The sequence below is a fragment of the Pararge aegeria genome, chromosome 27, assembly GCF_905163445.1.
Source record: "Pararge aegeria chromosome 27, ilParAegt1.1, whole genome shotgun sequence".
In the NCBI taxonomy this organism is placed as follows: Eukaryota; Metazoa; Arthropoda; class Insecta; order Lepidoptera; family Nymphalidae; genus Pararge; species Pararge aegeria.
Genome location: NC_053206.1, coordinates 1,186,398 through 1,210,706, shown reverse-complemented (window position 1 = coordinate 1,210,706; position 24,309 = coordinate 1,186,398). Strand labels below are relative to the sequence as shown.

Sequence of the window (24,309 nt, the reverse complement as noted above, 5' to 3'; positions counted from 1 at the left end):
AATTTGAAACTGTCTACTGAGTGAGTGACTGCTGTCACTAAAAGATTAAATTCGGGCCTAGATAAAATAAAAAAACAGCAAAATTTAATGTCGTGAAGTTAGCACCTTTCAGTAATAACTGTCAAACACCCAGTGACAGAAATTTTAAACTGTCTACTGAGTGAGTGACTGCTTTTGCCGACTGCTTTGACACTAAAAGATTAAATTCGAGAAGTAACATAGGCCTTTAGCCTTAAAATTACAGCCGGAATGCGTCTGGCTTGGTTTATATATAAAAGTAAATAAGTAAACGTGATTTTGGCAAGTCTTTAAAAAAGGCAAACCCAAGGTTATCCCGAAAAAAAATAAACGTAATAAATGCGGGTTAGTATTTCACTGTTTAAAAAAAAACTTACACCGATGGATAAGATATATATGAACACTTCTAAAGTGTCCACTAAATTTACAGAGTTTGACTTACACTTGTCACATAACACTGGACACATAACACTCATTAGCCAAAAAACTTTGACAAACATAGAACACTATTCGCCGACTGTTAAAATGAAACTGAATAATTTTGAAACGCGTCTTGCGTTTTTAAACTGACTGCCAGTTTCAGGTGGAGTGGGGATTGATAATTAACGTAACAAAATAAATAAATTTAATTAATTAATTAATTATTTAATGCCAGCGTAATTCACTAATGCGTTCTTTGTTAATGGGTTCGAAACAGTCTTGCTAATGTTTACTTATTTGTACTTAGGGATTATGTAATTGTTTTGCCTTTATTTTTTATGTTATTTACTAGCGGTCCCCCGCGTCTTTGCCCGCGTATAACCTAGCGTAGCTTTAGGTTTAACTGGCGTACGTAGTTATCACCATATCCTTACAATTAGGTAAACATAAACGTATGAACGTTTCTTAAATATAGTTCAACGGGTAGATACCACGATAATTTAATTTAATTTACCTGATTGTCATTGTTACTTGAACCCTACCCCAATAATTTTATAACACAAACACACACACACACACACACACACACACACACACACACACACTTTACTAACTATTTTTATTTGTTTCCTTTTTTTCTTTTAAGTTACAATTAAAGCTCTTTAATAGTAATGTCTTAATTTCAATCTGTCTATGTATGTTCCGGGGGCGAGGGCTGTTTATCCTTAACACAGATAAATTCTAGCTAGGGTAGCCAGTTCGTCAACTCATTATATGTGCAATTTTGATGAAAGAAATAAAAGATATTATTAATATAATACTGTGTCGTCTTGACCACGATCCATGCAACTGGGTCGTAATATCGACAAATCCAAAAATATTATCGTGGCATGTACCCGTTGAACTACGTTCAAGAAATGTTCATTAACCACGAAAATTTTAGTTTAAAATGTTTAATGTATGAACGCTTCATAAGTGACTGCGATAGGCACACATGAAGCTGCATAATGAAACAATGCTGCTGATATTAGCACTATTTTCGTGCTGCGGAAGAGGGCTGCTCGTTCGATCTACAAAATGGGTCCGAGAGAGTCATTGAGAGATAAATTTAAAGATTTTAAAATAATTACAGTGTCAGTCAGTTTTTGAAAATTTAATGTACGTTCATAAAAATATTTCTGAGAAAAATGTGAATGCAATAATTTAAACATTAGAAGTAAGAATAAACTTACAGTGCAATATACTAGGTTACATAAAATTCATAATTCGTTTCAAGGAAATTGCATACAATTCTATAATAAACTACCAATTTTTAGAGACATCTCCAAGGTGTCACCTTGGAGATGTCTCTAAAAAGTTCAAAGTTTGTATTAAACGTAAGCTTATAGAAAAGTCATATTATAGTATAAAGGACTACGTAATCGATAAAAAAGCTTGGGTGTGAATTATTGCTCTAACCAGGTTGCTCTTCTAATAATTTAAAATGACATTGTGAGATGGTGATAACAAAAAAACAAAAAACACCCGGCTAAGTTTGTTGTGGGCTTCTTCTTAGACCAGGACGCGTTTGGAACCCTCGTAGCTTTAATTTTAAGTTTACGAATGTGGGTATCGCCATCATCTCACTACCGTGTAATTCTTATGTACGCATCAAAAGTGGCTATTGGCCTACTTGAATAAAGATATTTTTGACTTTGACTTTTTTGACTTTGAAGAAAGAATTTTTGAACTTATGAATTTAGAATTTTTCTTTTTTTGGGAACAACTTTGTCTTACATGATTTTATTGAAGCTTTAATCGTTTACGCAGCGGAAACTCTCAAAAGAAAAAAAACTATGTTATTATCCCCGATTTTAAAACATTCTTAATTAGTGCTATGCTCCTATTAAATAAAATAAATAAATAAATAAATATACTACGACAATACACACATCGCCATCTAGCCCCAAAGTAAGCGTAGCTTGTGTTATGGGTACTAAGATAGCTGATGAATATTTTTATGAATATAATACACATAATAAATAAATAATAAATATACTACGACAATACACATATCGCCACCTAGCCCCAAAGTAAGCGTAGCTTGTGTTATGGGTACTAAGATGACTGATGAATATTTTTATGAATAATATACATAAATACTTTAAAATATATATATAAACACCCAGACACTGAAAAACATTCATGCTCATCACACAAACATTTTCCAGTTGTGGGAATCGAACCCACGGCCTTGGATTCAGAAAGCAGGGTCGCTGCAAACTGCGCCAATCGGCCGTCATAAATACTTATAATATACAGATAAACACCCAGACACTGAAAAACATTCATGTTCAAGCATTTTCCAGTTGTGGGAATCGAACCCACGGCCTTGGGCTCAGAAAGCATGGCATGATATTGGTCTTAGTATGATGGTATATAGCCTATATGCCTTCCTCGATCAATGAGCTATCCAACTTTTTATAACAAATTACCAGATGAAATCCTTGAGATCTCTCTCAATAAGTTTATATAAAACGCAAGCTTATAGAACAATCCTATTATAATATTAAGGATTACATGTATGATAAAAAAGCTTAGGTATGAATTGATCTAACTTCATAAGCTCAACATTGACTAGACTGTGAGATGGTGATAACAAAAAAAAACCCGGCTAAGTTTGTTGTAGGTGACTTAGACCAGGGCGCGTTTAGAACCCTCCTAGCTTTAGTTCTAAGTTAACGAATGCAGTTATCACCATCACAAACATTAGTGTAACATGTTAAATGTATGAACGCAGTGCCTTTGATAAGGTCTACGTGAATAAAACATTTTTGAATTTGAATTTATACTTTAAGGTTATCTTAAACGCGGACGAAGTCGCGTGGGACAGCTAGTTAGCTATATAAAAATAATAATAATAATAATAATAATAGAAGAAAAAACCACAAAAACACACAAAAAATACAAAAAACACAAAAAATACAAAAAAACACAAAAAGTTTTGTATATCTTATTGCTCTATAACCAACACAGGTCAAGACTAATGTAGGCAGTAGTTATTGTAACAATCGTCTTGATATATGAGTATCAAAGAAATGTTTATCAAATGCGTGTGGTTTTACAACTTACCGCATTCTGTATGTTACAGTTTTATTTTCATTGTGCCATTACTTGAAGTTCCAGTAATCTTCAACCGATAGACGTCCACTGCTGGACATAGGTCTTTTCATTTTTGTCATCCTTGATATATAGCTTGCAACCTGCAGGTAGGTATCGGATACTTTTTCTCCCGGAGAAAATATATAGCTATAGATGGGCAAAAAGGATAGTTCTTACGGGATTAATAAAAAAAAAAAACTAAAGATGCTCTAATGTAATCGCTAGTAATTTATGTAATTTAATTATATGAGGAGAGAAATTCGTATCCATTTTGAAACATACTACGCGAATGAGTGAGTTTTGTATATGTTGTATAGATATACCTATGTGTGCGGGCTGCGACCCGCGACGCCCGCCTACCTTTATATTATACTAATCAGTGTGCTAATGGCTGGCTTGTTTTACTGACGTACACGTACGCCCTCCCTTGCTAAATAGAAACACAACAGTATAATAGAGTATTATTTTGATATTATTGAACGTTCTTGTTTTAGAATAATTATGTTATCCTTTATTTTACGGTCATATAAAACTGATATTTAAAGAAGATACTTGTAGCGATGGAAGTAAGCCAATGGCTGAACCAATTGGTTCAGAAAATACGCGTGATATACGAGAGAATTTTCCGTTAAATAAAATAAAATATCCAAATCGGACAGTTCGAGAAATGAAATGTTTTAACATTCGGAACGTAACATAAAAATATTATTCGACGATAATAACTAGTTACTATCTGTTATGCGGTTTTTTTTAAATAACCGTATTGAAAACCATATTTAATAATGATATTTATAAAAAATAGCGGTTTTTTGATGCATGTGAAAAACTGTTGATACACAAAAATTATGTAGTACATGATAAAAGCGATGGAGTGAGCTAGGCTAGGAGTATCTCTACGTGATCAAATCGGATATGAGGAGATCCGTAGAAGAGCTAGAGTTACCGACATAGCTCAGCGAGTCGCGAAGCTGAAGTGGCAATGGGGCACATAGCTCGGAGAACCGATGGACGTTGGGGTCTCAAGGTGCTGGTATGGCTACCCCGCACCGGTAAACGCAGCGTTGGTCGGCCCCCAACGAGGTGGACAGACGTCATCAAGCGAGTCGTGGGAGCGACCTAGCGTGGGTCTTGGAACTCCCTACAAAAGACCTATGTCCAGCAGTGGACGTCTATCGGTTGATGTGATGATGGTGACATTATTAAAGCATACATATATTAGCTATATATATATATACTAGCTGTTGCCCGCGACTTCGTCTGCGTTTGATTTTGCTTTTAAAGTATTCAATATCGCTATGCCTTAAATGAGTATAGTATATATATATATATATATATATATATAACATGTGACTGTCAATTAATTATAGACAAATAATTTGCAATAAAATAAAATTGCGACTATAATTAAAGATCTAAGCTATCCTATCTCTTAAGTTGGACCAGACTGCCTACGGTGTGCCAATTTAATTTAAAATCGGTTTAGTAGTTTAGGTGTCCATCGCGGACAAACATCGTGACAGGAGATTTATATATATTAAGATAAATATAAAGAACTTGTACGCCATTGGTTGCCTGGAAGAAATCGCTATGTAGCGATAAGGTCGCCAAATTGTACTCTATATGTATTTATATCTTTGTAACTACTTTTTTTTTCTCTGGTGTACAATAAAAGTGTATTCATTAATTCATAAAGAAATCTGTTAGAAAAATATCTATTATAGTTAAGTCATATAGCAGCTTTTTTGTTTTAAAATATATATATGTAATATGTATATATATATATATATATATATATATATATATATATTATTATAATAATTAATTCAAAAAAGAAAATTTCAAAATTCATTTATTTAAAGTAGGCCGACTATAAGCACTTTGGAAACGTCAAGTGAGTCTGTTAGTAGTGACTCTACCACCGGTTCGGAAGGCAGATTCCTCCTAGAAGAGCCGGCAACAAAACTCAGCAGTTGCTCTTTTCCAACATCAACAATTTACATGCATTGGTTAAAACGCACATAACTTAGAATTGTTAGAGGTACGGGATTCGAACTCTGCACCCAGAAAGTGAAGCCGTAGGGTTATCCACTGCGCTATCGCCGCTTTTGCAAAATTTTATACAATCTTCTAAAACTCCGATTTTATTGAAAAACAACTTTCATTATCATATCGACCCATTATCGGCCCACTACAGGGTACGGGTCCACCACGCTGGCCGAGTGCGGGTTAGTGGACTCCACACACCTTTGAGAACATTATGTAGAACTCTCAGGCGTGCAGGTTATCCTCAAAGATTTCCTTCGCCGTTGAAGCAAGTGATATTTTAATTACTTAAAACGCACATAACTTAGAAAAAATAGAGGTGCGTGCGGGGACTCGAACTCGGCCGCACGAAAGTGAAGTCGAGCTCCCACCTGCGCTATTACCATTTGCAAAAAAACTTTAATACCGTATTATTTGTAATAGAGTTTAAAAACATTGAAAGGTAGGTATTTCGTAATAATGCATCAGCAGGTAAAATATTAAATTGTTTATGATTAATTAAGTATTTTTGTTATTTAGAAACAACTTGTCGATTCTTGGTAATTAATTAACTACCTAATTCGATAATTAGCTACGTATGTCATAGTGAAATTCCTTTATATTTGACCGACTTAAAAAATGGGAGGATGTCCCCAACTAAAATTATTCGTTAAAAAACATTGCTCTAACCAGGTTGCTCTTCTAATAATTTTAAATGACAAAGTGAGATGGTGATAACAAAAAAAACACCCGGCTAAGTTTGTTGTGGTCTGCTTCTTAGACCAGGACGCGTTTGGAACCCTCGTAGCTTTAGTTTTAAGTTTACGAATGTGGTTATCGCCATCATCTCACTACCGTGTACTTCTAATGTAATGTACGCACCAAAAGTGCCACCTATGGGTCTACTTGAATATAGATATTTTTGATTTTGACTTTAAATAAATAACTAACTTAATATACTACGACAACACACACATCGCCATCTAGCCCCAAAGTGAGCGTAGCTTGTGTGACGGGTACTAAGATGACTGAAGAATAATTTTATGAATAATATACATAAATACTTGTAATATATAGAAAAACACCCAGATACTGATAAACAGTCGTGTTCATCAAACAAACATTTTCCAATGGGAATCGAACCCACGGCCTTTGATTCAGAAAGCAGGGTCGCTGCTCACTGCGCCAATCGTATAAATAAGTAAACTACACTGAATTAATTAATCATTCGCATTCAGTGACCTAAAATCGTCGATTAGAATTTTTAAAAAAAAAATTTACTCAAATAATGGATTTTTTCACTAGTTAGAGTGTTTTCGGGTTTCACACATGACGGACAGGAAATTTTTTTGACCTATTTTGGTGTTTTTTTCCAATTCTATTGCAGTAAATCAATTTTTTAAAAGTATGGAATTAATCTCCATTAAATTATCTCGACAATAGTATGCAAAATATCTTGATTCCGTGAACTAACAAGGCTATAATAATAAAAATAGCCGGCGAAATGAGGCGAAAAAAATTTTTTTATATTTATATCGTAAAAAAATTTATTTATATCGTAAAGCACTCTCTGATGCTTCGCATCATGAGTCGTGCAAAAATATCGCTTGCTTCAACGGTGAACGAAAACGTCGTGAGGAAACCTGAGAGTTCTACATAATGTTCTGAAAGGTGTGTGGAGTCCACCAATCCGCACTGGGCCAGCGTGGTGGATTACGGTCTTGACCACTTCTCATTGTGATGATAATGATGATTTAAAAAATAAACGGTTTAAAAGCTTAACTTACCTTATATACTTTTAAATCACACAAAAACAAAATAATGTAGATTAAAATATGAGAGTTTACACTTTTAGACGCACACTAAATTAACTGAACGTGAGTTTCACTCGATTCTTTATATTATAAATAAAACTTAATTTCGCTGAAATCAGCAATTTTTGGTTCCTCGTTCACTTTTGTGTATATATGTGTATATATATATAGTTAGAATCACTTTGTCCGTATTTAAATAAATAAATAAATATACTACGACAATACACACATCGCCATCTAGCCCCAAAGTAAGCGTATTTGACCACAAACCGACATTTTATTGTATTTGTTAAAAGACAACCTACATTAATGTTTTATTGTCACTTTTACTATCTTAATATATATAAATCTCCTGTCACGATGTTTGTCCGCGATGGACTCCTAAACTACTTAACCGATTTTAAATTAAATTGACACACCGTGAGCAGTCTGCTCCAACTTAAGAGATAGGATAGCTTAGATCTTTAATTATAGTCGCAATTTTATTTTATTGCAAATTACTGGTCTATAATTAATTGACAGTCACATGTTATATTTATACTACTATACTCATTTAAGGCTTAGCGATACTGAATACTTTAAAAACAATATCAAACGCAGACGAAGTCGCGGGCAACAGCTAGTATATGTATATGTTTTTTTTGACCCTGCTTTCTGAGCCCATGCCGTTGGTTCGATTCCCACAGCTGGACAATGTTTGTGTGATGAACAAATATGTTTTTCAGTGTCTGGGTGTTTATTTGTATATTATAAGTATTTCTGTATAGCTATATATATATATATATAAAAAGTGTGTGGGTATGTTCCGTATAGGCTCCAAAACGCCTGGACAGATTTCAATGAAACTTTCAGGGAATCTCCGGATTGACCTGGCGAGTAATCCTGTAAAGTTTGGTGACGATCGGAGCACTCCTATTTTTGAACTGTCAAATACAGCTTTCATTTACTATGATTATATTCTATTGTTGGGTGTACATGAGTGTAGATAATGATCTTCACCCGCTCGAGAAGAGAAAAGAAGAGAATGATACGGAGAGAAATAAATGATTTAATATATCATGAGACTTCAATTAAAAATTTCATGATGTAAGTTTATTGTTTAAATAACATATAGCAAAATCTAGCCCGGCTAAGCGGGCTGGGTACGCTGGTTATTCATAAAAATATTCATCAGTCATCTCAGTACCCATAACACAAGCTACGCTTACTTTGGGGCTAGATGGCGATGTGTGTGTAGTCAAAGTCATGGGTCGCACTTTTGATGCGTACATTACATGAGAAGTACACGGTAGTGAGATGATGGCGATAACCATATTCGTTAACCTAAAGCTAAAGCTAACTGAAGCTACGAGGGTTCTCAACGCTTCCTGGTCTTAGAAGCCCGCAGGAAACTTAGCCGGGAGTTTTGTTATCACCATCTCACATTCTCATTCAAAATTATTAAAAAAGCAACCTGGTTAGAGCAATAATTCACTCCCAAGCTTCTTTATCGATTACGTAGTCCTTTATACTATAAGAGGACTTTTCTATAAGCATATATATTGTCTTAGTATATTAATTTATATCTTTACATATATATTTCTTGTGTGTCACTGAACTCCTAAACGGCCGGACCGATTTGAATGGATTTTTCGGTATGCGTTTGGGTGGCACCCTGGATGGTTTAGATTCACAAATAAGCCCGACAGATGGCGCTGGGGTCAGCAAGAGTAGAGTCAATACTTTCTCATTATAATATATATATATATATATATATATTATAATGAGAAAGTATTGACTCTACTCTGAATTTAAAAGAAACGAGTATATTACTGAGAGATCTATAAACGCTTTATGAAAGCAGTCATCGTACGGAGTAACGATACGCTGGCGAGACTAAAAAAAAATCTTCAACGGTTCCCAGCGTAATTTCTAAAAAAAAAACCGATCTAAATACAGACGAAGTCGCAAACAAAAGTTAGTGTATTATATTTTCTCTTACGCGGCAAGGTCTCATAAAATGCATCGTCAGCGAATTCTATACGTACAGTTGTTTAGCTGACACGTAAAATTTGACAGGCGATCGTTTGTATAAGAATTATTTCTATTTCCGCGTTATACTTTCAAAAGTGTGTCACGATCATTATTAAACGTTGATGTATTTTTTGGTCCGTTCCTAAAGTGCTTTTTTTTTTTTTTTTTTTTAATATTCCTCTTCAAATTAGCCCTTGACTGCAATGAATGAATATATATGTTTATTTATATGCACCACCTACTTCTCTTCTTGAGCTGTGTTTAACGCCTTTGGTTGCCTGGAAGAGATCGCTATGTAGCGATAAGGCCGCCAAATTGTATACTTTATGTTAATTTTTTTTTTTATAATTTTTTTATATGTTTATGTGGTTTACAATAAAAGTGTATTATGAATACACTTTTATTACACATAAAGTACATAAAAAAAAAAGAAAAGCAATCTCACCCGGTGGTAAGTGATGATGCAGTCTAAGATGGTAGCGGGCTAACCTGTTAGGGAGTATGGATGGTCATACCCCTAATCGGTTTCTAAGTGACATCGCTTAGCGGCACGTCTTTGTCGGTAGGGCGGTAACTAGCCAAGGCCGAAGCCAACCATCAGACCAGACGAGATAAAATTCAGAAATTATAAATCCCCAAAGTGCCTTAGCCGGGAATCGAACCGGGGACCTCCTACTTATATTCACAGCGCTCACCGCTGTGCCGGGAGATCGTCATAATATTATGATGATTATACACGCGCGCGCACACACACACACACACACACACACACACACACACACACACACACACACACACACACACACACACACACACACACAGACACCATATAAGCACGCACGCAAGCACGCACGCACACACAAATATGTGCATTTTCACATGCTGCGACGAATAAATTTTTGTCTGATTTTGATCGATTAGTCTTTGTTTCTTTACGTCTTTTTCACACTTTTATGTTATTAACTCTTACATATTTATGTATTCAAAATTAAAAATTCATTTATTTCAAGTAGGCCTAATATAAGCACTTTTGAAACGTCAAGTCTGTCTGAGTGTAGTGACTCTACCACCGGTTCGGAAGGCAGATTCTACCGAGAAGAAGCCGGCAAGAAACTCAGCAGTTGCTCTTTTCCAACATCAAAAATTTACATTTTACATTTTAACATTCATTTTTCTACCTTGTGAGAGACGGAAGCAGAGCCGGATGCTTCCAAGCAACCTTGTCATTAAGATTCAAAATACTAAAAACTATTTATAAATATATATATTTTACTAGCTGTTGCCCGCGACTTTGTGTGCGTTTGATTTTGTTTTTTGATGTGGCATTCAAGTATTCAGTATCGTTAAGCCTTAAATGAGGGGTTTGCTGCTGTCCGCTGAGGAGTTCTGTCCTCCAACCACATTCATCAGTTTTGCACAAAGTTTTGGCAAAATTAAAGACATATTATAACCTCTACAGTTAAAAAAAAAAAAATTTAAATCGGTTATAATTTGTCGGAGTTATGGTGTAAAATCGTCAAACACTTTCATCCCCTCTCCCAAAGGAACCGAGCTTAATGTCGGGATAAAAAGTATCCTATATTACTTCTAACAATTCCAAGAATGTGTGTACAAAGTTTCACGAGGATCGGTTGAGTAGTTTTTGCGTGAAAGCGTAACAAACAAACTTACATTGAAATTTATAATATTAGTAGGGATTGTAACGCTTTTGATAACAATTCAATGAATAAAAAATACAGCAGTTGCATAAATAACTATTATACTGCGTTTCTCCACAGGTCGGTTTTAAGGGGTACGGCCTCTCGCAGGCTCAGCTGTCGGCGTCGGGCAGTTTCTCGTTCAGCGACGGGAAGACGTACAGCATAACGCACGGTTCCGTCATCATCGCGGCCATCACCTCGTGCACTAACACCTCCAACCCCAGTGTCATGCTTGGAGCTGGTGAGATATATATTTTTTTCCCCCTTCCATAAAGATCGAGACGAAGTTTTATAAGCTTTCCTTCGCAGTTCAGGCTATCGAATTGTGGAATGCTCTCCCTACGAACAAACGACACGCAAAATCGCTTGATATGTTACGACTGTTATATATGAGACGACTGGTTTTTATTTTTATATCACTATTCATTAATATAGCTTTTCATAATATATATTAGTTTTTATGTATTCGTATGTAGTTATTTGAATGTAGGTTTATAATAATTTTACACCACCTATTTGTTCTCGCTCCTGTTGTCTCCTAATCCTAAGGTTGCCTGGCAGACAGTGGCGTGCACTTCATGCATGCACAAAAGCACTGCATACCCTAAAATTTTAATATAGCCCGTATAAGAGGACGATTTTTTCCATTTGATGCAATTTTCCTGTTGTATGCATACCCTGGTAAGAAACCCAGTGCACGCCACTGCTGGCAGAGATCACTTTTTAGCGATAAGGCCGCCTTTTGTCATCTACTTCAGTTTTTTTGTGTTTCTCTCTATTCGTCCTTTATTTTCCTAGCTGTGTGTTACAAATAAAGAGTTTAACTAAATAAATAAATGAATAAAGATCGAGAAGAACTGTTTTTGGACGCAACGTACTGGATATAATAATGGCTAAATTAGGGTTCCGTATGATCTCAATTCTATGCCCGTGATATAAAAGTAGTTCCATAAAGTTCCACGCACGCTTGACAAGACTAAAGAGTATTTTTTTTTAACCTAAACTTATATACCTTATACTAATATACAACGTGTAGCGGAATTACGAAATAATATTGAAGGATGCGTAAGTATATTTCATAAGGAATAACCCTGTAAAAAATTAAACCAAAAGAAGCATATTTATTTTTCCATACAAAAGAAATATTTTTGTTTACTTATGACAACCCTATTGAAGATAAAAGAACAACACGCGCATAGTACCCTAAACCTAAATTACACATTTCCTCCGACAGGTCTCCTAGCAAAGAAGGCGGTACTAAACGGACTCTCCGTTCTGCCTTATATCAAGACATCTCTCTCTCCGGGGTCTGGTGTTGTCACTTATTACTTAAAGGTGAGTTATTTTTGCCCGTCTGATCAATTCTTTTAACTTTATTACTAGTTATTTACTTAATGACACTCTTGTCCTCTCGATTTAGTTATTTCAAACTTGTACTTATATTATTTTAATACTGCACTCTCTTGCTAGTATTTTCACACTTAGCACTTGTAAACTTGCATTTACACTTAACACTTGCAAATTTTTATTTAATGCTTGGCACTTTTGAATTAGCACTCTTTCTTTCATACTTGCACTGCCTTACTTGTATTTGCCCACTTAGCACTTGCAGACTTGCATTTTATACTTAGTACTTGCCAACTTGTATTTCATACTTGGCATTTCAAACTAGCACTTTTTCTTTCATACTTGTACTATCTTACTTTTAATTTCCCACTTGGCACTTGCAAACTTGTATTTCATACTTAGCATTTTATACTAGCACTTTTTCTTTTGTACTTGCACTCTCTTACTTGTATTTTCACACTTATCACTTGTAAACGTGCATGTCACACTTGGCACTTGCAAACTTGCATTTCACACTTGCACTCTCTTACTTGTATTTTCACACTAAGAACTTGCAATCTTGTATTTCTTAGTTGGCTCTTGCAAACTTGCATTTCACACTTGCACTCTCTTACTTGTATTTTCACACTAAGAACTTGCAATCTTGTATTTCTTAGTTGGCACTTGCAAACTTGCACTTTTTCTTTCTTCCGCGCATTTTCCCACTTAGCACTGGCACACTTATATTTCATACTTGTCACTTTCAAAAAACTTGTTCATACCTTAACTCCATCACATGTTTCCAGGAGTCCGGAGTGGTTCCGTACCTAGAGAAGCTGGGCTTCGACATCGTCGGCTACGGCTGTATGACCTGCATCGGTAACTCGGGGCCTATAGATGACAACATCGCAAACACTATAGAAAAGGTATGAGAATGTTAGAATTAATTAGGGAGCGTCCATAACGACATCTCCCCCCCTGGTGAGATGTCGTGATGAAAAACATTCATGTTCATAACAAAAACATTTTCCAGTTGTGGGAATCGAACCCACGGCGTTGGGCTCAGAAAGCAGGGTCGCTGCAAACTGCTCCAATCGGCCGTCGCACTTGGCCGGTTTTTCTTTTGTTATAATTCTCTTCTGCTTACTTGTAGAACGAGTTGGTGTGCTGCGGCGTGCTGTCTGGCAATAGGAACTTTGAGGGGCGTATCCACCCAAACACAAGGGCCAATTACCTGGCTTCGCCTCTGTTGGTCATAGCGTATGCCTTGGCCGGCACCGTCGATATAGACTTTGAAACGCAACCACTGGGTGAGTTATGTGCAATCACTTTTAAATAAATAAATAAAATAAAATGTTTTATTTGAAAAAAAAACCAACACAGCAATATTAACATATAGAGTACGAGATACACAAAAAAAACTTGTCATTGACAACTTAACTACAATTATATAAAAAAAAACATTGACAACTATATAAAAAAAAAGAAATGATCTTAAAATTAGGTAACAAAATAAACTTAAATAAACTAAAAACAAACAAATATAGTTCCCTGTTGGCAGTGACATATCTGTGTTGTTGTTTGTTGTTGTTCATTTTTTTAGTAACTTTTTTTTTTTTTTTTTAATGTACACAACGTGTAACAGAATTACGAAATAATATTGAAGGGTGCATAAGTATATTTAACAAGGAATCGCCCTGTGAAAATATTAAATCAAATTAAGCATATTTATTTTGAAGTGTTTACTTGTGACAACCCTATTGAAGATAAAATACCGACACGAGCAAAGTACGGACGCGTAACTCATAAAGTGACAAAATCCGAAAGTGCACGCCTCATAATCTCATTCATTACAATAAAATTGAGATTATTTGTAAATGATAATTAAACTACATCCAATTATACCGTGAAAAGAAATAGGCCTCTATATATCAAAATTCTAAAGCCTAAAAAAAAAACCAACTCGATAAGTGAAGTATTTCGCTCGTTATCGTGACCACAAGATGCGGGATCCGCACACACAGACACGGACGTCCAAGACAGAACTTTTTTAAACAATTTTTTAATTAGTTTAAATAATAAAGAGATTTTAAAATATCATTACTGTTAAAAATATTGTTTTCTCACAACATTTGTCTTATATATATTCACTTATAAAATCAATAAAGGATAAAAAAGTGACTATTTAAGTTGGAGAACCACTCGGTGTGCGTAAACGCTCAACGCTTTGCTTATAGGCGTGCAATAATATTGAAGTGTGCATAAGTATATTTCATAAGGAATCACCATGTAAAAATTTTTAATCAAAAGAAACAGCTGTATCTGATTTCCTTCAGTTTTAACTATGGCAATGATTTACTCAAAAACTATTAAATTTTCCCTGTTACAAACATACAAGTAAAGCTAATGAAAAGCGTGTAAAAATCTTATATTATATTTCAAAGTAGGTACCTAACTGTACACTTTCACGTCATATAAATCTGTCATAATTTCAATAATAATTTTGATTGTTACATGAATTGGTTCAACCATTTGTAAATTAAGTTTAAAAAACAATTTTACGATGTTGCAAAAATAATGCATGACCAAAGTTTACAATTATTAAAATAAATTAATTATTTTTAATTATTAGTTTTTAATTATTAAAATAAATTACCGAGTAAATTGTACGAAAATAATAATAATAATAATTTAAATCTAGCTATTAAAACATTTTTAGAAATACCAACTATGTATAAACTACATACTAAACTGAAAAGTTGGTAAAATACCAACTTTTCAATTTAGAAATGCGTTTTAGAAATAGCAGCCATCCTTAGCGTTCCTGTCACATATATAATCCTCTACGGTGTAGTAACCTTTTTTACATAAACCCTCCTTTACATAGTTTTGAAAAAATAACTTATTTTATAGGTAACCGCGCGGACGGCTCGCCAGTATTCCTGCGGGAGATATGGCCGACGAGGGCGGAAATACAGGAGGTCGAAAATAAATACGTCATACCCGGAATGTTCAAAGAGGTATGATGGATAGAAGCATGCGTGACTTTGCGGAAATCCATGATACATTATGAAAATTAAGCTTAATTTGCTATATTATAGTTATATTTACATATATATATATATATTTTATTTATATTTATATATTTGTATAATTTTTAAATCTTATTTATTGCACCACCTACCTCTTTTCTATGTTTTTTCCTTTTACGCCATTGGTTGCCTGGAAGAAATCGCTATGTAGCGATAAGGCCACCAAATTGTACTCTCTTGATATGTATTTATATCTTTGTAACAACTTTTTTTTCTTTGGTGTACAATAAAAGTGTATTCATTCATTCATTCATTCACACTCAGCGAACAGCAGGAGAATCTGTATGGTGTTATTTATAATTTCTCCAATCCGTATACTCCCTCTACGCACGTTTCGTTCCGAAACCGGAGCATCAGGAGATGTTGGATTTACAATGAATAATTGTTAAGAGAACAACTACTGACTATAGCAAATTCAGTTACATTTTCACAATAAAGAGTTATGTATAATTTTCACAAGCTTACCTAATGCCCGTTTTCACTAACGACTGAAAGAAAATAGATAAATTCTATTATAATATTAAGGATTATAATATTAGTCGTGTACACGGCTTCCGTATGTTCCTAATTCTGTGGTCTCACGCGTCTGTGGAACTTTATGGAAGGAAAAAGAAAGCAATATTCGTATTGTCATTCAAATGTTTTATAAAAAAGCTTGGTTATGAATTGCTCTAACTTCGTAGCTCAACATTAACCAGGCGGTGAGATGGTGATAGCAAAAAAAAACCTGACGTAAGTTTGTTGTGGGCTCTTCTTAGACCAGGCTGCGTTTGGTACCCTTCTAGCTTTAGTTTTAAGACAGACAGACAGACGGACGGACGGACGCACGCCACCAGCATTGACGCACACACACACACAGCGACACACGTCAAACTTATAACTTTAAAAAGGCTCGTAGTCTTAATATATATGTAAATTTCCACTAAACAGGTGTACGAGAGGATAGAGGAGGGTTCGTCCTCTTGGCAGGCTCTGGAGGTCCCCCAAGGACAGCTCTACGGGTGGGACCCCAACTCCACTTATATCAAGAGACCGCCATTTTTCGACGGTATGACCAAGGTGAGATAATTAAATAACACATACATTATTATTATTTTATTGTACAGATATATTATGCAGAGACACGGTAGATTATAGTTAGCTTATAGAAAAGTTCTATTATAGTACCAGTGGCGTGCATTGGGTTTCTTACCAGGGTATGCATACACCAGAAAAATTGCGTAAAACGGCACAAATTCTCCTCCTATTCGAGTTATATATCAATGTTAGGGTATGCAGTGCTTTTGTACATGTATGGAGTGCACGCCACTGTTAAGGACTACTTCAACGATAAAAATGCTTGGGATGTAAATTATTGCTCTAACCAGGTTGCTTTAATAGTTTAAATGACAATGTGAGATGGTGATAAAAAAAACAACCGTCTAAGTTTGTTGGGGGCTTCTTCTTAGAGCAGGGCGCGTTTGGAACCCTCGTAGCTTAAAATAAATATACTACGACAATATATAAGCTTAAAGAAAAGTCCTATTATAGTATAAAAGACTACGTTATCGGTAAAAATGCTTGGATGTGAATTATATCTCTTACCAGGTTGCTCTTCTAATAATTTTAAATGACAATGTGAGATGGTGATAACAGAAAAAAAAACAACCGGCTAATTTTGTTGTGGGCTTCTTCCAAGACCAGGATGCGTTTGGAACCCTCGTAGCTTTAGTTTTAAGTTGACGAATTTATTTATCGCCATCAACTCACTCCTATGTCATATTTTACATGTAATGTACGCATCAAGTGCCACAAATGTGCCTATTTGAATATAAAATTATTTGACCTTGACTTTGAAAGATCTTTGTTTCTTACATAAAATTATTAATGGTGGTATTGATAGTTAAAGTTTAGCGGAAGAGATCGCTATGTAGCGATAAGGCCTCAAATTGTATACTTTGCGTTAAATTTTTATTTTAAATTTTTCTGTTTGTTTATGTGTTGTAATATAAATAAATAAATTTACTACGACAATACAAACATCGCCATCCAGTCCCAAAGTAAGCGAAGCTTGTGTTATGGGTACTAAGATAACTCATGAATAATTTTATGAATAATATACATAAATACTTTTAATATATATCTAGATAAACACCCAGACACTGAAAAACATCACACAAACATTGTCCAGTTGTGGGAATCGAACCAACGGCATGGGCTCAGAAAGCAGGGTCGCTGCCCACTGCGCCAATCGGAAATAATAAAAAAACATATACATATAGTAAAAGTGACAATAAAACATTAATGTAGATTGTCTTTTAACAAATACAATGTCATTCTAAAACACAGGTTTGTAGTCAAATACGCTTACTTTGGGCTAGATGGCGATGTGTGTATTGTCGTAGTATATTTATTTTATTTATTTATTTAATAAGTGAATCAACGAACATGTGAAATTACTTTATAGTGTGTTTCATCTCCCAGGACCTACCACCTATTCGTAGCATAGAGAACGCCCGCTGTCTTCTCCTCCTGGGTGACTCCGTGACCACTGACCACATCTCACCGGCTGGCTCCATCGCCAGGAACTCGCCAGCTGCGAGATTCCTTGCTGACAGAGGGTGAGTTTCAGAAGGTGCGATTTACGGGCGAACACATAGAATTAAAAACATACAGAACCCTCGTCCAGCCATTATTGCATGCCGTGCATTGTGTCCTAAAACAGTGAAAACGCCCCGCGCACGTCTGACTAAGCACGCGCGGAATGTTGCCAGCTCACAAACTTTTCCTCGTTTACACATATGGTAAACGTATCGAGCATGTGAAATAATAATAATTACAGGTGAAATAATAACTGTCAACTGCTAAAAAATTTGACGGCCGATTGGCGCAGTTTGCAGCGACCCTGCTTTCGGAGTCCAAGGCCGTGGGTTCGATTCCCACAACTGGAAAATGTTTGTGTGATGAGCTTGAATGTTTTTCAGTGTCTGGGTGTTTATAAATATATTATAAGTATTTATGTATTATATTCATAAAAATATTCAACAGCTATCTTAGTACCCATAACACAAGCTACGCTTACTTTGTGGCTAGGTGGCGATGTGTGTATTGTCGTAGTATATTTATTTATTTATAAATGTATGTATGTAGCGACTAACCGCCTGTTCCAGAAACACTACTAAAGTGGAGTGGTTTTTGAGGCTTCAATATTAGTCGTGTACGTTAGGCTTCTGTGCGTTCTTAATTCTGTGGGCAAAACGTTACAACAGCGTTTATAGTACAATTATTACATTTCTAACTTTTTTCTCAATTTTTTTTTTTCATTGCAGTACAAGTTAGCCTTTGATTGGGATATATCAGTTAAATTAATCCTTACATCAGTCTGTACGCGGCATCGTACCGGTACACTGAATCGCTTAGCGGCACCGGTAGGGTGGTAGTAAGCCACGGTCGAAGCCTCCCACAAGAAAGACCAGACCAGAGAAAATTTAGAAATTAAAAATTGCCAAATAGCCCCTACAAACTCGGGGCCTACCGCTTAAAACCATAGCGCTCACCGCAGCGTCAGGGAGGTCATCAAAAGCAAGCCAGTTCAAAATTTAAATAAAACCTTTTATACGTTGCCTCCTTTTAAATAACACGACAGATATGAGTTTTCTATGTAATTTATATGGCCGATTTTTTTAATACAATTTTCGCCGGCCGCGGCTCGCATGCATTTGGTCAGTACAACAATTTCGATTTATGAATGAATGAATTAATAAATATACTTTTATTGCACACCACAAAAAGAAAATAGAAAAAAAAGAAAAGTATAACAAAACAACGAAAATAGGTAACTGTATAGTTGTATGTCCGTAGGCTGACACCCCGCGAGTTCAACTCGTACGGCTCGAGGCGTGGCAACGACGCGGTGATGTCGCGTGGCACGTTCGCCAACATCCGTCTGCTCAACAAGATGGCACCAGCTCCCGGCCCGCGTACCGTACACCATCCCTCGCAGCAAGTGATGGACATATTCGACGCGGCTGACAGGTGAGACCCCCTCCCACAACCGTTATCCCTTTTTACGTTATCCCAGTCTCCCCCTTCTGCAATATAGCCGCCCACCTCAATATCCCGACCCCCCTTTAACATCACTGTACCTTTCAGTATCCCCTTACCCCATTTTTATAATACCCCCCCCCCCCCCCAATTACCCTGTCAACCCCCCCAAGAACTGTAACCCCTACACTTATTGGCAACTTAACCGCCTGCCTCAATATCCCTTTGTCCCCTCAATATCCCCTTTCCCCTCAATATCCCCTTTCCCCTCAATACCTACTTTCCCCTAAAGAACCGTAACCCCTACACTTACTGGAAACGAAACCGCCCGTCTAAATATTCCCTTTCCTCTCAATACCTCCTTCCCTCCAAGAACTGTAACCACTACACTTATTGGCAACGTAACCGCCTGCCTCAGTATCCCTTTGTCCCCTCAATATCCCCTTGCCCCTCAATACCTACTTCCCCCCAAGAACCCCTAACCCCTACACTTACTGGAAACGAAACCGCCCGCCTAAATATCTCCTTTCCCCTCAATACCTCCTTCCCCCCAAGAACTGTAACCCCTACACTTATCCCCTTGCCCCTCAATACCTACTTCCCCCCAAGAACCCCTAACCCCTACACTTACTGGAAACGAAACCGCCCGCCTAAATATCTCCTTTCCCCTCAATACCTCCTTCTCCCCAAGAACTGTAACCCCTACACTTATTGGCAACGTAACCACCTGCCTCAATATCCCTTTGTCCTCTCAATATCCCCTTCCCCTACCCTCATCACCCAGCAGTTCATTTGTTTCTCCCGATCCCCAGTATGACCCCCATACTGCAACGCAACTTCCCCCCTCAATATTCCTTTTCCCGTCATTACGGAAAAGAAGAAATTCTTCACGGACCGATGAGATGAGATATTGACAATTGTATCGTTGTTCTCAGATACGCACAAGAAAACGTACCTCTCATAGCGATAGTGGGCAAAGACTACGGATCAGGATCGAGCCGTGATTGGGCAGCGAAGGGGCCGTTCCTATTGGTAAGTTTTTGAAACTCGCTCAGCCCTCTAACCTTCATTAGCTAGCTTTATATATTATGTGTTTATGGGTAGTAGTATAACTTCCGTGTCAACCAAATAAGCTTTCTATCTGTCATTGTATATCATGATATTAACGACGATAAAAACGACGGGGTGCTATAAGATTAACACCCTGTGAGAGCGTGCGTGCGTGCGTGCTTGTGTGCGTGCGTGCGTGCGTGCGTGCGTGCGTGCGTGCGTGCGTGCGTATCTGTCGCATGAACCTACATTGATTTTCTTTTTATTGTCTGAACGGTGCTTTAGTCGGGAGCGTACACTACGATAAATTAAAAAAAAACAAAAACGTGAATTACATTTTTTCCCACAACTCTTCTCAGTGTGAGTATAAAATGAAAGGGCTTGACTAGTAGAACTATGTAAACTACGAGTATATTGAAAGTTAGGGGTTTTTAATTTTAAATTTTTCTCCAGGATGTTCACATATGCAATCCATCCCACAGGGTATCAAGGCCGTGATCGCGGAGTCCTTCGAGCGTATCCACCGGTCCAACCTGGTCGGTATGGGCATCATGCCCCTGGAGTTCCTCCCCGGGGTCAACGCAGACACGCTGGGCCTGACCGGGGCTGAGAGGTACTCCATCAGCGTCCCGGACACACTGGTGCCGCAGCATTTACTGACTGTGCAGGTAATATATACTTCTCAATTTTATAAATTTAAAATTCATATAAAAAATTTCGGAAACATTTTTATATGCATTTTAAATTTATAAATTTGGTAATTCCTCCAAGTGTAGGTAAAAACACTAATAAAAAAAAAATATATATTTATATACTAATTCTGCGGTTAATCAATAAATATTACTGTATAGGTAATCTGTACTTACTGTGCAGGTAATCTATTCTTACCGCGTAAGTAATCTATACTAACTCTGTAGGTAATCTTAACATACTGTGTAGGTAATATTGACTTACCGTGTAGCTAATCAACTGTTACTGTGTAGGTAATCTATGCTAGAGTTAGCATAGATAATCTTTAAATACTGTTTAGGTGATATAGATTTACCGTGTAGGTAATCTATACTTCCTGGATAGGTACGTAATCTATATTTACAGTTTAGGCAAGCTATACTTACTGTGTTAGTAATCTTTATTTACAGAGTAGGCAATCTTTACTTACCGTGTAGGTAATCGTTACTTACCGTGTAGGTAATTTTTACTTAACGTGTAGGTAATGAATACTAACTGTGCAGTTAATAAGCAAAGCATGGGCGCTAGGACTTTGAAATGATTTCTACTTTAAGTTTAAGGAAACTATACATACGGTGTAAGAAATCTTTACTTACCGTGTAGGTAATCCTTACTTACTAACTGTGCAGGTAATAAAAAGAAATCGTTTAATTCATTCAACAGTCATTTCAAAATACGCTAAAAAGGCATTTTTTAAATTAGTCTACTAAAAGCTATTATTATTCTTAAATTTCTAGGCTGGTATCACACTAACTAGATAATATAATATTACCATTTTCTCTTTAAGTGTAACTGTTTCTTTTTTTTTTTTTTATTTACTATGACAATACACACATCGTCATCTAGACCCAAAGTAAGCGTAGCTTGTGTTATGGGTACTAAGAAGACTGATGAATATTTTTATGAATAATATACATAAATACTTAGAATATACATATAAACACCCAGACACTGAAAAATATTCACGCTCATCACACAAACATTTTTGAGAATAAACTATGTCTTTAAACCTAAATCAAATACGAACACTGAGGGTTTATATCTAAGACCTAAGTGTATGTTTGTAACAAAAGTTTTGTTTACTTTCAGGTGGACAACGGAAAATCATTCCAAGTAAAAGTCCGTTACGACACAGAAGTTGATCTTACCTACTTCAGAAACGGAGGGATTCTTAACTATATGATCAGAAAAATGTTATAATGTATATTAAAAGAAATTGCGTTATTTTCGGAAACGGTTGGATATATAAGCGGACAGACTTGATTGAGAGTTAGTGCGTATGTTTTTTTTTTTACATGGGCTAGGGGTAAGTTTTGATATAGAGTACGGTAGTGCCACTTTTTCAGCGTTTTTAGCCCTATTAACTTTTTTTTTTATAAATAAATATACCAAATATACTACGACAATACGCACAACGGGTACTAAGATGACTGATGAATATTTTTAATGTACAGATAAACACCCAGATACAGAAAAACTTACCTGTTCATCACGTTAACAATTTACAGTAGTGGGAATCAAACCCACAGAGCCTTGGTCTCAGAAAGCAGTATCGCTGCAAACTGTTCGCGGCCGTTAATATTTTAATGCTAAGAAAACAAGATGGTGAATTTCAAAATGACCGCCATGCAAATTTAAAGTAAAAATCCTACTTATATTAAAAATTATAAACGAATATTAAAGTAAAGAAAACAAGATGGTGAATTTCAAATTAACCGCCTTGAAAATTAAAGAAAAAAAATCCTATATTAAAAATTATAAACGAATGGAAGTTAAAAACATGGTGGCAAATTTCAAAATGGCTGCCATGCAAATTTAAAGAAAAAATCCTACTTATATTAAAGTTATAATCGAATATTAAAGTAAAGAAAACAAGATGGTGAATTTCAAATTAACCGCCTTGAAAATTAAAGAAAAAAATTCCTATATTAAGAATTATAAACGAATGGAAGTTAAAAGCATGATGGCAAATTTCAAAATGGCTGCCATGCAAATTTAAAGAAAAAATCCTCCTTTTATTAAAAATCATAAACGAATATGGAAGTTAAAAAAAAAGATGGCGCATTTCAAAACGGCCGCCAGACAGATAACAGATTAAAGAAAAACATTATAAAGTACCCACAAGAAAGGGAGCTGTTACGTCTTTGTAACGTAAAAAGTGGTAGTACTTTAACTTATTATTAATAGTAAAAGGGTATAATAGTAAATAAAAAATAAATTATTATTGTTATAACGTTATTTTATTTTTTGGTGTTCCTCAGAGTAGAAGATAATTTTTTTCCGAATATTGGACAGAAGCAGGCCTAGCTTTGCGGAATTCCATGATGTATTATGAAAATTAAGCTTAATTTGCTATACTCCGAGAAAAGAACGAGAATCTGTATGGTGTAATTTCTTCAACCCTTATACTCCACACCAAATAGATCTTCGGCAATGTACCCTCTACGCACTTTTCGCAATTACACTATACAGATTCTCCTGCTTTTCGCGGAATATAGTAAATTAAGCTCACTTTATAAAACTTTACCGAAAGGCTCCTACAGCCTCAGCTCACATGTATCTTCAAAGTTCAGATTGATCAGTAATTTATGAATGAGTTAGTACTAATCGCAATGTTCTAGGCTCAAAAATTTATAATGTGTACAACAAAGTACAACTTGTAGCAAGAATCATAGACTAGAAAAACTATTTGTGAAAGGCCTAGGAATCTACTAAGATTAGGTGTTATTTAGGCATTTGTGAAAACGGGCATTAGTGACAGTGCTATATATTGATGAGGAGATTGTTGTCCAGCAAGCATTTCCAGAAGCAAATCCAGGAGAATTTCCATTTCATCTTAAATCGCCAAATGGGGTCGACATTCCAGTACCTTTGGACCCCAACGTCTGTCGGTATTCCTAGTTATGTGCCCCGCCCGCTACTTTATGACTCGCTGAGCTATGTCGGTAACTCTAGTTCTTC

The 24,309-nt window shown here is 35.9% G+C and overlaps 1 protein-coding gene across 1 annotated transcript in view; it reads left to right on the top strand.

The window, feature by feature from the left end:
- The window catches only part of LOC120635654 (cytoplasmic aconitate hydratase-like), a 91,715-nt gene extending 68,144 nt beyond the window's left edge, over positions 1 to 23,571 (top strand). Inside the window, exons 12-22 of the mRNA XM_039906711.1 lie at positions 11,207 to 11,369; positions 12,363 to 12,463; positions 13,261 to 13,380; positions 13,608 to 13,764; positions 15,368 to 15,474; positions 16,477 to 16,605; positions 18,010 to 18,146; positions 19,387 to 19,560; positions 20,505 to 20,601; positions 21,102 to 21,287; positions 22,438 to 23,571. Coding sequence (XP_039762645.1) covers positions 11,207 to 11,369; positions 12,363 to 12,463; positions 13,261 to 13,380; positions 13,608 to 13,764; positions 15,368 to 15,474; positions 16,477 to 16,605; positions 18,010 to 18,146; positions 19,387 to 19,560; positions 20,505 to 20,601; positions 21,102 to 21,287; positions 22,438 to 22,548 — 1,482 coding nt within the window. The 3' untranslated portion in view covers positions 22,549 to 23,571. The remainder of the gene's footprint in view (positions 1 to 11,206; positions 11,370 to 12,362; positions 12,464 to 13,260; positions 13,381 to 13,607; positions 13,765 to 15,367; positions 15,475 to 16,476; positions 16,606 to 18,009; positions 18,147 to 19,386; positions 19,561 to 20,504; positions 20,602 to 21,101; positions 21,288 to 22,437) is intronic.
- The last annotated feature ends 738 nt before the right edge of the window (positions 23,572 to 24,309 follow it).